The 15,120-nt window shown below is 43.7% G+C and overlaps 1 protein-coding gene across 2 annotated transcripts in view; it reads left to right on the top strand.

The window, feature by feature from the left end:
- The window catches only part of LOC144680941 (uncharacterized), a 91,258-nt gene extending 76,981 nt beyond the window's left edge, over nt 1–14,277 (top strand). Inside the window, exons 3-5 of one of the 2 annotated variants that reach the window (XM_078542556.1) lie at nt 3,511–3,644; nt 11,131–11,301; nt 13,782–14,277. In XM_078542556.1, coding sequence (XP_078398682.1) covers nt 3,511–3,644; nt 11,131–11,301; nt 13,782–13,910 — 434 coding nt within the window. In that variant the 3' untranslated portion in view covers nt 13,911–14,277. The remainder of the gene's footprint in view (nt 1–3,510; nt 3,645–11,130; nt 11,302–13,781) is intronic. The other variant, XM_078542644.1, reaches the window with a different exon arrangement.
- Nucleotides 14,278–15,120: the final 843 nt, after the last annotated feature.

Genomic DNA, 15,120 nt, shown 5'->3' with positions numbered 1-15,120 from the left:
CAGAGGCTACAGCTTGAGGAGCACCACTTTGCAACAAGTATGGCTGACCAGTAGTTTCTCCCACTCTTACCGTGTGCCATATTGTGTAGGAAGGATTTGCAGGTTGATAATCAACTTGTTTGGCCGTTTTAGGAATGTACCTTCTGTGGCCATCAAGTCCTGGGTTGGGACTCACATACAGAGCTTCCAGCTCAGAGGCAGGGACTGTAGTATAAGGGTCTGGCATAGAAAGGGTTAACATGGGACTGGGTACAGTACTGCCCACACTGTGATGTAAAGGAACACATGACCCAAGTCTAGAGGGAAGATTAGTACTGGACAGAGACATGTGTAGAGGCAAGTATGGAGACACCTCCTAGTTTAGAGGTTATACTGTGTATATGTATATAGTTACAAGTAGTTAATAAACACTTGTTATTAAACTATACAAGACCCAGAACCTCTTTGTGAGACAACATCTTACAACCGGGACACTACCCACTGCACCACAAGTCTTCCCCTACTTCATGCTACTGAGGGAAAATGCCAGCACACTATTCCCCACATCCTACTCCCTTCAGTTCAAGGCTGTTTTATCACAGTATTGAATGCCTCGTAATGTAATGTACTATCCATTATTCCAAACTCTTCACCTAGTTTTTTCATAGTATGTCTAAATATTTCTATTATGGTTAAAATGGCAGTATTAGAGGGTTTGAGTAATGTGTCATGACCACATAAAAGGTGTTTCCTTAAAATGGCCCGTGAGTTTGTGTATGTAGCTCCCTCTTAATTTATGAGTGATTCAATTAGAAAAACCCAGCAGACAAGTTTTAACCTTAAACAAGATAAAGGTTAATTTATTATAAAACTATTGCTGAAAGTTATTTAGGTAAAAGTGATAAAATTACTAACTAAAAATAGAGATACAAAGATTAAAATAAGGTAAAGATACAAAGATACCTAAAGATTAGATTTTGGACCAGTCTCTGTGAGGTATCATTGAGGGCTCGTTGCTTGAGTTCCTTTCCTTCTACAGGGAAGGAGTTGAAACTTGAGGTTCAGTTAGCAGCTGCGATGGTTTCTGCAGTTGCCTTTTTTCAGGCGGATTCAGGAGGTCAGCAGGTTTTTGGGAGAGAGAGAGAGATAATGTTTCCCATTCCTAATTCTGTGGTTACAGCACTTGCAGGTTGCCTGGACTTTTTCAGCAGAAACAGCAGTTGATTTCTTTAAAAAAAAAACCTTCCTCTTTGCCCTCCGCTCTGGCCAGGAACCCTTTCTGAAGTTAAAAGCAAAATACTGCGGATGCTGGAAATCTAGAACAAAAACAAAAATACCTGGAACAACTCAGCAGGTCTGACAGCATCTGTGGAGAGGGATACAGTTGACATTTTGAGTCCGTATGACCCTTCATCAGAATTAAAAAATATAGAAATGAGATGAAATATAAGCTGGTAGAGGGTGGTGGGACAGGTAGAGAGCCATGCTTTCTGAAGTTGTTTCCCAGTACTTTTCCTGGGGTTCTGCATACAAAATGGCTGTTCACAGCCTGTCTTTATACAGTTCAAAAACTCAAAACTGGCTGCTATCCCAAACTGTCAAATCATGCTCCCATATTAGGTATTGGGTTAGCCTGGGGGCGGGGGGATAGTCCCATCCATTCTCTTTGTAGCTGAGGTAATTAAGCTTTTAAATGCCTCGTCCATTAACTTCAATGGTTCCCATTCTCCCAGGTTTGTGGAGATAAGAAAGAGCTACCTCCAGGGAAGTCACAATGAATTTTTGGTTACCCCTCGTGGAAATGTGAATTGAATTGCAAATGTCTTCACTTGTCTGGATATGTCTGCCTGCAATCCACTTAAAAGCTTTCTGAAAGCTTGACCACATTGCTGTTACAAGAAAGGTCAGGTGACTTCTGGCAGCTATGTTTAAGGCTTCTTGTATCCATTTAAAACGCAAGATTAGCTTTTTTTCACAAAACCCATGATATCACAACTACACGTTCGTGACATGTGAGTGCATCAATAATAAATGCATTAACCATTAACATTTCAGTACTGGGATCTCCTACGGGGACATTGAAAGGTGCTCTGATGTTAACCATTTGGGTAATAATTGTCCTTTAATTTAACCTTTTCAGTAGCACCTCAACTTGCCTCTTATTAACGATTAAAGTAATGAAAGTTTTCTATTAACTGTTCACTGATGCATGGTTACTTATCAATTGTTCTCTTATTAATCATATAACTCTTAGTAACCATTTCAGCAATCAATAATCTCATTTAATTATTTCAGCAACAAATAATCCTTTATTAACAATTTCAGGATTCAGTCATTTCTTATTAACAATTTCAGACTTCAATAATTTATTTTAACCAATAAACTCTTATTCATTTCAGCAATCAATTCTTGTGTTCACTATTTTATCAATCTATGGTTAACCTATTCCTCATCAACTGCTTGAGATTAACATTTAAGCTTTAATATAATTTATTATCACTGTTGAATAAAATTGCATGGGTGAGCACCTGTCAGCGACAGAATAACCCCATGGATAAATACCTGACAATGGTGGATGGATTCTATTGATAAATACCAGAACAATTTGGAGAGATTCCTGCCAGATTCTCTTGATAGATCCTAAATTGAGTTTAAGTTGCATCAATGTAGGTCCCTTTCCATCAATTAAAAAAACTTATGTTCCTTTTGTTTCTTTAAACTAGGTGGCCTTCTCTTACCAAAACAGCAGGCAACAATCAGCATTGACATTTTGAGTCCGTATGACTCTTTTCCAGAGCTCTGAAGAAGAGTCATATGGACTCAAAGCCTTAGCTCAGTTTCTCTCACACCAATGCTGCCTGATCTGCTGAGTTTTTTCCAGCATTTTCTCTTTTTTATTTCAGATTTCCAGCATCTGCAGTATTTTGCTTTTATTTTAGGGAACAAGCAGCCCCATTCCCTATAGGCAGCACATCAGTGCGGCAACGTTGACTAATCCTGCAGGTATTCCCAGCGCCCACCCATGAGGAAGCTCCCGGCATTTAGTTCATGTTTTCCTCCAACATCGCACCCAAGACTGCCGCAGATTTGATTAGGGGATCTCACCAGGCGATAATTGTCCATGAAAACACTGGCCCCTTACCGCACGTACTAACATCCCTCTTTCCTTTCAGGAGACCTGCAACCGTCTGAAACTGAAATTTGTTTGGGCAATTTACACAAGGTGACTTTCAACTTGTGTCAGCAACAGATAATTCCTTGGAGCTACTTCCACTCTGCTAGCATAACTTTATTGGAAATGCAGCAGAAACTCCCTTTACATGTGTACACTGCCAGCAAAGTTGGGTTTCATGTTTGCACTAATTAGCACTTAATTATTTAAGCACTTAAATAGACCTTTAAAAAAAGCTCCGGGATCTGTTATTTATGAAGGGTTGCAGAAGCAAACTGTATGTTTCATGGGAAAATGAGATGGATATGGGCAAAGGGTTGTGCTCTAACTTGAATGACTCTGTTTCTGGTACTATTCAGGCTGTATTGACGAGGACCAGTTTGTTACCTGGATATGGAGGCTGCCTCAGGATGTTGTGGAGTCAATTCTACACTTCCCTATAATACCACAGGACATCATTGCAGCAAGTAAAGACCAGCCTTCCAGTTCAGCTGTAAGTCCAAATGCCTCACAATGCAAGAAGTCCAGGAGTCACTAACTGCACATTAGCCTATTATGTAGTACATCACATAATTCACAGGATATCAAAATTCAGTAAAGCAATCCTATTTTTAGCTGATGTATCTTACTTGTATTTCAGAATAAAGTTGAGAACCATATTGGTTCCTCCAGTGAATATGTGTCTGGCGATGGCTATGTAGCTTAGGGTACACATGGATGCAATGGGGAGGGTTTGAAGGAAAGTGACACGGATGATTCTCAAACTTTAGTGCAGTAATCAAGGACTTTTGCATCGTCTTGTGGATGAGATATTAAATCGAAGTCCATTTTCCCCTCTATGGTGAACATAAAAGATTCCATGGCTCTATTTGAAGATGAGCAGGGGAGTTATCCCCTGTGTTACCAACAGGGGAGAGAGGCAAACTGGACTCCTTTATTTTTCTCACTGTAAGTAGAGGTGTTTTAACAGACTGTGGCATGTTTCCCCAAACCCTCTGTTTGTGAAGTCAATTTTAAAGTGACTCTCAGCAAACTCTCTTTAAGGTTAAATCAGAACTGTTGTTTATTCATACATTCAAACCTGGGGATGGTCATCGCGACTACATACATGCACATATTCACACAAGAAGGAGATAGGAAAGAAAAGAGTTTTACAACTAGGAATAACTTAAAACAATATTAGTTCACATGAATGTCGGAGTCCAGTGAGGGCTCCTCAGGGTTCCTTCATGTAGGAGTTAAAGTTCATGTAGGTTCAGCTGGCTGAAGGCAAGAGTTGCCGAATTCCTTCAAAATTGGTGATAATGCAGCAAGATGAGGTTGGTGTACAGAGACTTGGTCCGCTCTACAGACGATGGCAGGAATTTTCCAAAGGACCAGGCTTCGAGGAGGTTTAGACTTGAGGCAGGCCTTGTTTTCAGTCTGGAGTCCTGCGTTGGTGTTGACAGGCTGGATGTTAACAGCAGACTGCCCTGGGAGTCCATGAATGTAACATTAAAACTTTCCAAAGGCCAAAGGAGCTTAAGTCGTGTGGCGTTGTCAATTGATGAATCAGTTTCAGGTTAACAATCGGTTTCTATGGCGGGAATTTTCTGGCCCTGCCATGGCGGGACCCGCCTCGAGGGGTACAGGGGGTGCCAGCCAAAAGCCCACTGACCTTCGGTCAGCCCGGAAGATCCCTGCAGCTGGCAGGGCTGGAAAATCCCAGCCTATGAATCTGATCAAAATCCATTGTTCACCTTAGGAAATAGACGGTGGCCATTAGCGCCTCCACAGATATAATGAGTTTTGGTGGTTCTGTCTCTATGTTATAAGTCCAGACTGGGGAGACAGACCATCTGCTGCCCCCTTGTTATGGATCTGAAAATGAAGGATATGAGATTCCACAAGGATGAGGGTTGAGCTTTGCACTGTAATTACTGTTGGAAGTTTCCAGAACTGTAGCCAACTTGCAAATCATGTGACCTGTAGCAGCCATTGTTTGGTCCAGCAAAGTCCATTTTTAAATAAGCAGAAAGTAAGGTTTGATTTAAACAGTTTATGACCTCTTTCATGTCTTATGGACATGTCACCAGTGCCCTGGCCAATTTTTTTTCTTTATTCTTTCATGGGATGTGGGCACCTTTGACAAAACCAGCATTTGTTTCCCATCCCTAATTGTCCTTGAACTGAGTGGCTTCAGAGGGCAGTTAAGAGTCACCAACATTGCTGTGCATCTGGAGTCACACAGGTGGGAAGGCAGATTTCCTTCCCCAGCGAACAGTAATGAACCAGATGGGCTTTTACAACAATCATTGCCATGGTCACCATTACTAAGACTAGCTTTCCAGTTTTTATTAATTGAATTTAAATTCCACCAGCTACCATGGTGGGATTTGAACCCATGTGCCCAGAGCATTAGCATGGGTCTACCGAATTACTAGACCAGTGACATTAACACTATGCCACTGTCAACCCCCCAACATTTATCACACAGCCAACATGACCGAAAATAGATTATATAGTCATTATCACATTGCTATTTATGGGAGCTTGCTGTGCACAAATTGGCTTCTACATTCTAGCAACAAATACCCTTCAATAATTCTTCATTGGCTGGAAAGTGCTTTGGGACATCCTGAAGTGGGGAAAGGCAACATATAAATACAGATCCTTCCTTTCGGACACTAAGGTATAAGTGGAGAATTTTGTACTTGCCATCTGAGAAGAGGCTAAGAGGTGTTAAAATTTCCTTGGTATCACACTAGTAAAAACCTATCTTAGGTAGTTTTGATATAACCAATGTAATGTACTGCATTCTTGTGAGATGTGATTTAATCTCTACAGATGCTGCCAGACCTGCTGAGTTTTTCTAGCATTTCCTGTTTTTAAAGCACTTTGCTGCTTCTTGGGCCAGAATTTTACATTCGGCGTGCGGGCGCGCGCCCAACACACCCGGGTGTAATATGACCTGCAATGACCTTTGACGTGCAGGCGAAAAGGCCAAGCGGCCTTTACAATTTTAGGAAACCTCATCCACAAGCGGGATGAGGTTTCCTAAAGCTAATACACATTAAATAAAAACTTTATTTTGAAATTAAAAAGCATGTCCCACCTCATGTGGCACAGTCACTGGAAGGGACGTGTTTTATTAAATTTTATTGGCTTTATTAATTTTTTTAAAAAGCGCTTCAATCTCCCTGAGGCAGCTCCGTGGCCCCAGGGAGACTGAAGTGCTCTTTCGCGCACGTGTGCAAACTGCACGCCAGGCCAGCTCTCCCTCATCCCCCCTGCCCACACAGGTAGTGCTGAGCACTGCCGCTCATAATCCATGCTTTAAGGCGGGGCCTTAATTGGCCCACCCGCGTGAAATCACAGAGCGGAGCTGATCGCGGGCGGCAGTCGCCTTCCTGTCCCGCCCAACGAGGGAAAAATTCTGACCTGGGACTTTGCTGTCTGTGACTTGGCTACCACATTTCCTGTATTACAACAATGACCACACTTCAAAAGCACTTCATTAGCTGTGATGCACTTTGGGACGTCCGGTGGTCATGAGAGGTACTATCTCAGTGCAAGTCTTTTTTTCTTCATCAACGATTGGTTTTAGCTATAATTTTTAACTGTTTCTCCTCATTTACCTGATTATTTCCTCTTGGCGTTAAGTTCTCTGTACCAATTGTGACGACAGTAAGTTTTCCCACTGGACTGCCCTATCTGATGAATCTGGAAGAAGTGCAGGGATGCTGGGCAGGACCACTTGCCTGAACCAGTGCCATCAAACCCAGATAGCTTGTGAGTGGAGGCTGCAGTCCCCAAAGGAAGGTTTACTGGCAGGGTGACGATAGCATCACTTAAAATGTTTGACAGGCTGGAATGTTGGATGCCTCTTTAGAAGCACCTCAATCACAGTGTGGACCTACTTCAAGTGGAACATCATGAAAGAAGCCATACGAGAGTGATTAATATTCATTGAAAACCAAGCTGAATACAGAAGGTTCAGAGGAGAGGCGAAAAAGCAAGTAAGGGAAGCAAAGAGCGAGTATGAAAAGAGATTGGCAGCTAACATAAAAGGGAATCCCAAAATCTTCTATAGGCAACTAAATAGTAGAAGGGTGGTAAGAGGAGGAGTAGGGCCGATTAGGAACCGAAGGAGGGATTTACACATGGGGGAAAAGGGCATGGCTGGGGTACTGGGTAAGTGCTTTGGGTCTGTCTTTGCGAAGGAAGAGGATGCTACCCAGGCCATGGTGAAGGATGAGATAGTTCAGACACCAGATGGATTTAGAATTGAAAGGGAGGAGGTATTGGATGGGTTGTCTGTGCTAGGAGTGGATGGGGCACCAGGACCCGATGGGTTGCATCTGGGGATGCTAGGGGAGGTGAGAGTGACAATTGTGAAGACACTGGCCATGGCTTTCTGTCTTCCTTGAACTCAGGGGTGGTCCCAGAGGACTGGAGGATTGCAAACCTTACACCCTTGTTCAGAAAAGGTTGTGAAGATAAGCCCAGCAACTACAGGCCAGTCAGTTTAACTTCAGTGGTGGGGAAACTTCTAGAAACAATAATTCAGGACAAAATAATAGTCACATGGACAAATATGGGTTAATTGAGGAAAACCAGCAAGGATTTCTTAAGGGAAGGGAAAATCATGTTTAGCTAACTTGCTGGAGTTTTTTGAGGAGGTAACAGGGAGGGTTGATGGGAGCTGCTGATGTGGTCTACATGGACTTAGAAAAGGCATTTGGTACAGTGCCACAGAACAGACTTGTAAGCAAAGTTATAGCTCATGGAACAAAAGGGACAGGAGCAACATGGATACGAAATTGGCTGAGAGACAGGAAACAGAGAGTAGTGGTTAATGGATGTTTTTGTGCTGGAGGAGGGTTTGTAGTGGAGTTCCCCAGGGGTCAGTGTTGGGACCCTTGCTTTTCCTGATATATGTTAATGGCCTGGACCATTACAGGGGACAATTTCAAAGTTTGCATATGATACAAAACTTGGAACCATGGTGAGCTGTAAGGGGGACAGTGTAGAACGTCAAAGGGACATAGACAAATTGGTGGAATGGATGGAGGGGTGGCAGATGGAGTTCAATAAAGAAAAGTGTGAGCTGATTCATTTTGATAGGAAGAACATGGACAGACAATATAAAATAAGGGGTACAACTCCAAAGTGGGTGGAGGAGCAGAGGGACCTGGGTGTGTATGTGCATAAATCATTGAAAGTGGCAGGACATGTTGAGACAGCAGTTAATAAAGCATACAGTATCCTGAGATTTATTTATTGATAGGGGCATAGAGTACAAGAGCAAGGAGGTTATGTTGAATAAAAATAAAATACTGCGGATGCTGGAAATCTGAAATAAAAGCAGAAAATGCAGGTAAAACTCACCAGGTCTGGCAGCAAATGTGGAGAGAGAAACAGAGTTAACGTTTTGAGTCCATATGCTCTGACGAAGAGTCATATAGACTCAAAACTTTAACTCTGTTTCTCTCTCCTCAGATGCTGCCAGAGCCTGGTGAGGTTATGCTGAATTTGTATAAGTCACTAGTTCAGCCTCAGCTAGAGGATTGCATTCAGCTCTGGGCACCGCACTCTAGGAAGGATGTAAAGGCATTAGAGAGAGTGCGGAAAAGATTCACAAGAATGGTTCCAGCGATGAGGAACTTCAGTTATGAAGATAGATTGGAGAAGTTAGGACTGTTTTCCTTAGAGAAATGAAGGTTGAGAAGAGATTTGATAGAAGTATTCAAAATCATGGGGGGTCCAAATAGAGTAGATAGGGAGAAACTGTTCACACTCATGAAAGGAATAAGAACCAAAGGGCCCAGATTTAAAGTAATTAATAAAGAAGCAAAAGTGATATGAGGAGAAACTTTTTTACACAGCGAGTGGTTAGTGTTTGGAATACACTGCCTGAGTGTGTGGTGGAGGCAGGTTCAACTGAAGCATTCAAAAGGGAATTAGATCGTTATCTGAAAAGGAAGAACGTGTAGGGTTAGGGGGAGAAGGCAGGGGAACGGCACTAGATGAGCCGGTGCAGACATCATGGGCCAAATGGCCACCTTCTGCTCCGTAACAATCCTGTGGGAGAAATTTCCCACTCGGGTTGGCAGTGGGCGTGTTGGGGGCACGAGCGGACAATATGATGGGAAGGTCAAAAATCGGTTTTATGCCATCATGAAACCAGTTTGCAATCGTCCGCTCCACCCATCAAAGGCAGGCTACGTTTCCCACCGCCACACATTGTGAACCTAATTTCAATACTTTAGCATCTCATTATAAGCCCTGCTGGCAGGAATCAAACCCCACACTGGATCATCGAGGCGCGTTGGTGTGATTGCACGCTGACCTGTTTCACAACTGTACATAAGTGACATGCACCTGGCCAGCTGCACTTCACTTGGGATTTTGAAGTTTGTTTGCCTCTCTTGCTTCGGGCAGCACTCGCAGTCATCAGCGCCAGGCTTCACAGGTAGCACCACGTCGCTCTCAGGGGGGCTCACGGGCAGGTCTCTACCTACCAGACCAGCCGCAAGGCAAGGGTGGATTTTCAATGGCTGCAGGGCTAGGGCTTGCTTGGGGAAGGGGGAGAAGTGGCCACAGGCAAGGGATGGGGCTGCAGGGCTAGGGCTGTACTGGGGATGGGGGTTATCCCAGGGTGTGTATGGGGGCACATGTTGATCTGTGTAAGTGACCTCAGGATGGTGAGGGCTGAGGAGGCAGTCTCCAGAGGAGGTGAGGCCAGATGGAGGTGAGGGTGTGTGTGAGAGAGTGAGTGGTGATGTCCCTTGAGCTGGCAGTGAGTGAGATACCAGTGAATGTGTGATGGGCTTGTGAGTGTGTGAGTTTAGAGTGATCAGATGGTTGCCTTACCCTGGCAGCACGGATGAGATCATTCATGCTCTTTCTGCACTGGATGGCTGACCTGTTCCATGAAACGTTGGCACTGACCACCATGCCACCTCCTCCCAAGCAAGAGTGGTGAGATTGTTGGACCTCCTGCGGCCAGAGCAGGGGTGGAGGACATCACGGCGGGCCTCAGAAAGGCAGTCCAGTGACGGGTCACTGAACTCTCCTTGGCTTTCAGGGCCATGTCTTCACTGGAGCAGTCCTGGGCTGCAAACATTGCGAACTGTGTGGGTGGCTGCAGTTCAGATATGGGACCCGGAGTGAGGAAATGGTGAGGTAACGGAGTGGTGAGTGATTCGGAGGCTGCCCGCCAGAGAGGCGGCGTGTTTCCTGTCGCTACATAATTAATGAGGCAGGAAGTGGATGATATGGCACAAAAACGTAATTTTTCACGTCCCCTACTGTACTTAGTGCAAATCTGGGATGATTCCACCCTGTGATTCTGTGATCACCAGAGTAGTAGATCACCCTTACCGAGATCCAAACAACCACTATCTAGAAGCTTTCGTACACTTAGCCACCCACCACCACTGGCACCTGTTTCTTCAGAGTCTGGGCCAGCACCAATATAGGTGCTCGTGTTGGATCAGCAGCAAAACTCTTACTCCTAAGTCTGAAGGTCATAGGTTCAAGCCCCACTTCAAAGATTTCAGTAAATAATTGAGGTTGAAACTTCAGAGCACTAATAAGGAAGGGCTGTGCTTTCTTTCTAAATGAGACAATAAATTGAGACTTTATCTGCCTACTTAGATGAATATAAAAAATCAGACATTGGCAGGATTCAAAAAATGGTAGGGGACATCTGCCAGTGTTCTGACCAAAACCTATCCCTTAATGAACACACCAAATAGATTATTTGTCCATTTTTCTCATTGGCTGCTATGTTTGCCTATATTAGATTATATTTCTAAAGCGGGCTGTGAAGTACATTAGGATATCCCAAAAGGTGTTTTATACATATTATACACACAAGTTGTTTATTCTGGGTTCAGGCAGACTTGGGGCTTTCACTCTGCAGCGTGTCAATGAATTCTGAAACTGTGGGTCAGCAGTTAACCCCGCACTCTCCTTGCTTGCTTGTCTCACAGAATGTTGCAGCTCCACAGGAGACCTCGGGAGTGACAGACGAACAGCTGCTTAGGATTGCCAGTGAGATGTCAGATCGAAAGAGAGACTGGAAGCTTCTAGCCAATAATTTGGGCTTTCTAGAGAAAGAGAGCCATGCCTTTGAAGGCAAACATTCAGAGATCAATCAACAGGTAACGGAAGGCAATTGCTGATTTGTAGTCCTTTTGTCTCCTCCCAACACTTTAATTTTTATTCACTTACATGCCTCTAGTTATTAGTTCCTCACTGGTCCCTTAACATATTTCAAAATTTTTAATTCTTGAACTATATTAATGTACAACCACCTTGTGAGGTTCTGACAAAAATGAAGGCTAAAAGTACTCACCCACCACAATAAACTTCTCCAGCCACCAGCACGTACAGTCTTTGGGTCATTACTACACGCCATACCTGGCTTGCCATAGTCATGTGACCTCTGCCATGAGGGAATGTCTGGGGGTAGTCATGATACATTCAGTTCAATAAAGACATGCACTAGAAAGATTGTCGCCTTTGAACTCATAACAAGGGGCAGAATCATCCCAGATTAACACTAAATGCAATGGGGAGAGTGAAAATTTGCTTTACCCGCTGGCCGCAATGGCGGCTTTTTGCGCAATATCGTCCCGTTCCCACTGCGTCCTGCCACATTAATAATGCATTCATGGGGAGGATGTTGGATCGCTGGCGGGGCATCCTCTGTTTCGCCTGCCTTGCCGTCACCTCAGTCCTTCAATAATTCGGGCAGCAAATTTAAAGGGCGTCCCTGCACAGAGCTAGCTCTCTCTAAGGGATCGAACGCTGCTCCAAGTTCCCCTCGACGTTTAGCTCACCACGCACACGTCAATGTATACAGTTGTGAAGCACGTAGGCATGGTGCCAGATGATCCAGTTTGGGGGGGGGGGATGATTCCTGCGAGCAGGCCTTATACTGAAATGCTAAAGTATTGAAATTAGATTCCTGACGTGCAGCAGGGGTAAAGGTAGTCTGCCATTGACAGGTGGAGCAGACAATCTCAAACTGGTTTCATGATGGCGTGAAACCGATTTTTGGCCTTGTTGCCATATTGCATATTGTTTCCCCCACTCCCCGGCCCACCATGATGCCCGCTGCCAACAGGATCAGACGATTCCACCCATGACGTCAGAACTGGAGCTGGGATTGAGTTTTGGAAAGCTGGAAGAGAAGACACAGCTGCCGAAGAGGAACACTGAAATGTTCCAACCTGCTAAAAGCTGCTGAGAAAAAACAGACAAGGAAAAGCTAACACGAGCTGGAAGCTGCAAGTAAAATATTGGGTGAGATAAAAATGACTGTAAATTTTCCACTCCCAGCTTTCATCAAAATGAAAGGAGATATGCAGCAGAACTGGCAATTTTTCCACTTGCAATGGCAAAACTATGAGATTGCAACAGGTTTAATTAACAAGCCAGAGCCAGTATAAGTAGCAATACTTTTAACACTGCTGGGGAGAGACTGCTACAAATTGTATTCCACCCTAAATCTATCTGAAGCACAGAAAAAACAGACTGCAGAAATTTTGAAAGCCTTGAAGGCTTGCTTTGAACCCCAAGTAAACGTAACTTATATGAACAGTATGTGTTCAACATTAGGGCTCAGTATGTGACTGCAGTAACACAGTTTGCAGAATCATGTGAATTCGGGCAAAGGGACGAACACCACCCTCAAGATGAAGGGGCGGGGGGACCTGCTACACTTGCAACTGAAGATCCACAGAGAGCCATCGCTTGTAGGTGCCTTGCTAGACCCAGGGTCTATAGACGGCACTTGTCATTCCTGCAGATGACTGAGAACCAGTGTTGTATATCTAGGGAACTGGTCGGTCACATGTGCTACCTGCTGCAAGATTTGGCACCATGGGAACATGGAGGGCATCCACTGCCAGTGGCTGTGAAAGTGACCAAGGCGCTCACATACCATTAAGAGACCTGAACAATTTAACAGCTATGTATGCAATGCAGTTGCAGGGACTATCAAGAATAACGAGCAGTTTGTTAATGCATGAGAACAGTTGTGGTGCAATGGGTAACTTGGGTAACTCACAGTTACACATGATAGTGCATGCAAAGTTGTCTGTTGTTCATGATGGGGATTTTGGGTTTTGAAGTGCAATCATTACTACATGTCCTACCTGGCTTGCCATAGTCATGTAGCCTCTACCATGAGGGCATATCTGGGGGCAGCCATGATACATTCAGTTCAATAAAAACACTACACTAGAAAGACTGTAGTCTTTGAGATGATAACATATAGTGTAGCTCAATTGTCAGTCCATTTATCTGAGGAGAGTTTGCTGGCTAGATACATCACTGCTGGCAAACCCCCAGCAAATCTAGCCATTAGTTTTCACAAAGGCATTTTGTGCTACCTCACCAGTTAGCAGTGGTGGAAATTCGATTCTAGCCTTTTGCCCACCTCAATTAAACAGTTTAAACAGCCTCTCATTAGCTTAGTTGTCCGTTTTCTCAACCCTGCTGTTATAGACATGGTGCCATAAACACAGGGGATGAGTAGGGTTGGCAGGTGTGCAGCTTAATCAGGGGTCTCTTGGAGTGAAAAATGAATTCTTTATAATTCTGTTCTTAATGAGACTGCTTTTCCCATTTTCAGATATTGGAGATGTTGCAGACATGGCAGAGAAAAGCAGGATTGCTAACTGAAGCTTCTGTACTGCAGTCTGTGTTACAGGCCAGTGGAAATACAGACATAAGCAATGAGGTCTTCCAGCTCAGCTTCTGAAAACACCACTGATCTCCAGGATCGGTTTGGGTTGACAGACAAAATCCACGAATCAATCTGCCACGTAGAGACTGAGAGAACTATTGTGTCAGTTGGCCAACTAAATGCAACTGAGACGTCATGGGAAAATTCACACACTGCACGTGCTCAGATGTGCCTTCATGTGCCCTCGGCTTTTGGAGAGCTTAAAGCCTTTGAAGCAAAGATTTTATAGATAATTTTAAAAGACATAAAAGATAATTTAATGGATAAGTGAGAAATCGGTAATTTTGTGCATTTCTTATTTTGTTTCAAAATTATTTTCTTGTTATGGAGAAAAGCTGACAAATTAAGCATTTTCAATAAAGCATTTTGACTGATTTAATTGATGAAATGTTGACATGGGTTTCTCCCTGCCTCTCCACCCACCTACCCCCACCTAATTTTCAATGTTTAATGGGCAATTTGTATGACCAAAAGCATTATTCAAATAATGTGATACAGGAAATAAGGTTTGTGAACAGGAAGTTTGCATAGTCAATGATTTTTAATAATTAGATAATTTAATAATTAGTAGACCTCCCATAACATTGTTCACTGTAATTCGTAGGATATATTCTCTCTTTTACCTAACTGTATTCCTTCGCTTTTTGTCTCCCTAGTTTATTTCCCTCTTCTGGTCCTCTCTCTTCCTCTAATACTTTTGACGATATGTTGTCTTTATGTTGCCTGTTCCTCGGGCTGGGGCATCGGAGGAGCTGAAATGCGGTCTGGCGATCAAAGATTTTGAGCTGCTGGATGCTGTGAGAGTAGAGAGGCGGTAGGGGGGAAACAGAGAGGGCAAATGATGGGAAAAAAGGAGAGAGGAAGGACAAAGAACAGCAGTAGAGGGACATGGGCAATGCTGAAGGTCAACAAAAAAGGGGAGGCAGTGGTGTAGTGGTATCATCACAGGACTAGCAACCTAGGGGCCCAGACTAATTCTCTGGGGCATGAATTCACATGACAGCTGGTGGAATTTAAATTCAATTAATTAATAAATCTAGAATATAAAGCTAGTTCATGTAAAAACCCATCTGATTCACTACTGTCTTTTAGGGAAGGAAATCTGCCATCCATGTGACTCCAGGCCCACAGCAATGTGGTTAACTCTAAATGACCTAGCAAGCCACTCTGTTCAAGTGACACCCACGCCCTATAAAAGAAGAATTACATATGCCTTTTGGAGGGG

This window comes from Cetorhinus maximus, chromosome 1, assembly GCF_964194155.1.
Source record: "Cetorhinus maximus chromosome 1, sCetMax3.hap1.1, whole genome shotgun sequence".
Lineage (NCBI taxonomy): Eukaryota > Metazoa > Chordata > Chondrichthyes > Lamniformes > Cetorhinidae > Cetorhinus > Cetorhinus maximus.
This window is presented reverse-complemented; position numbering and strand designations above follow the sequence as displayed.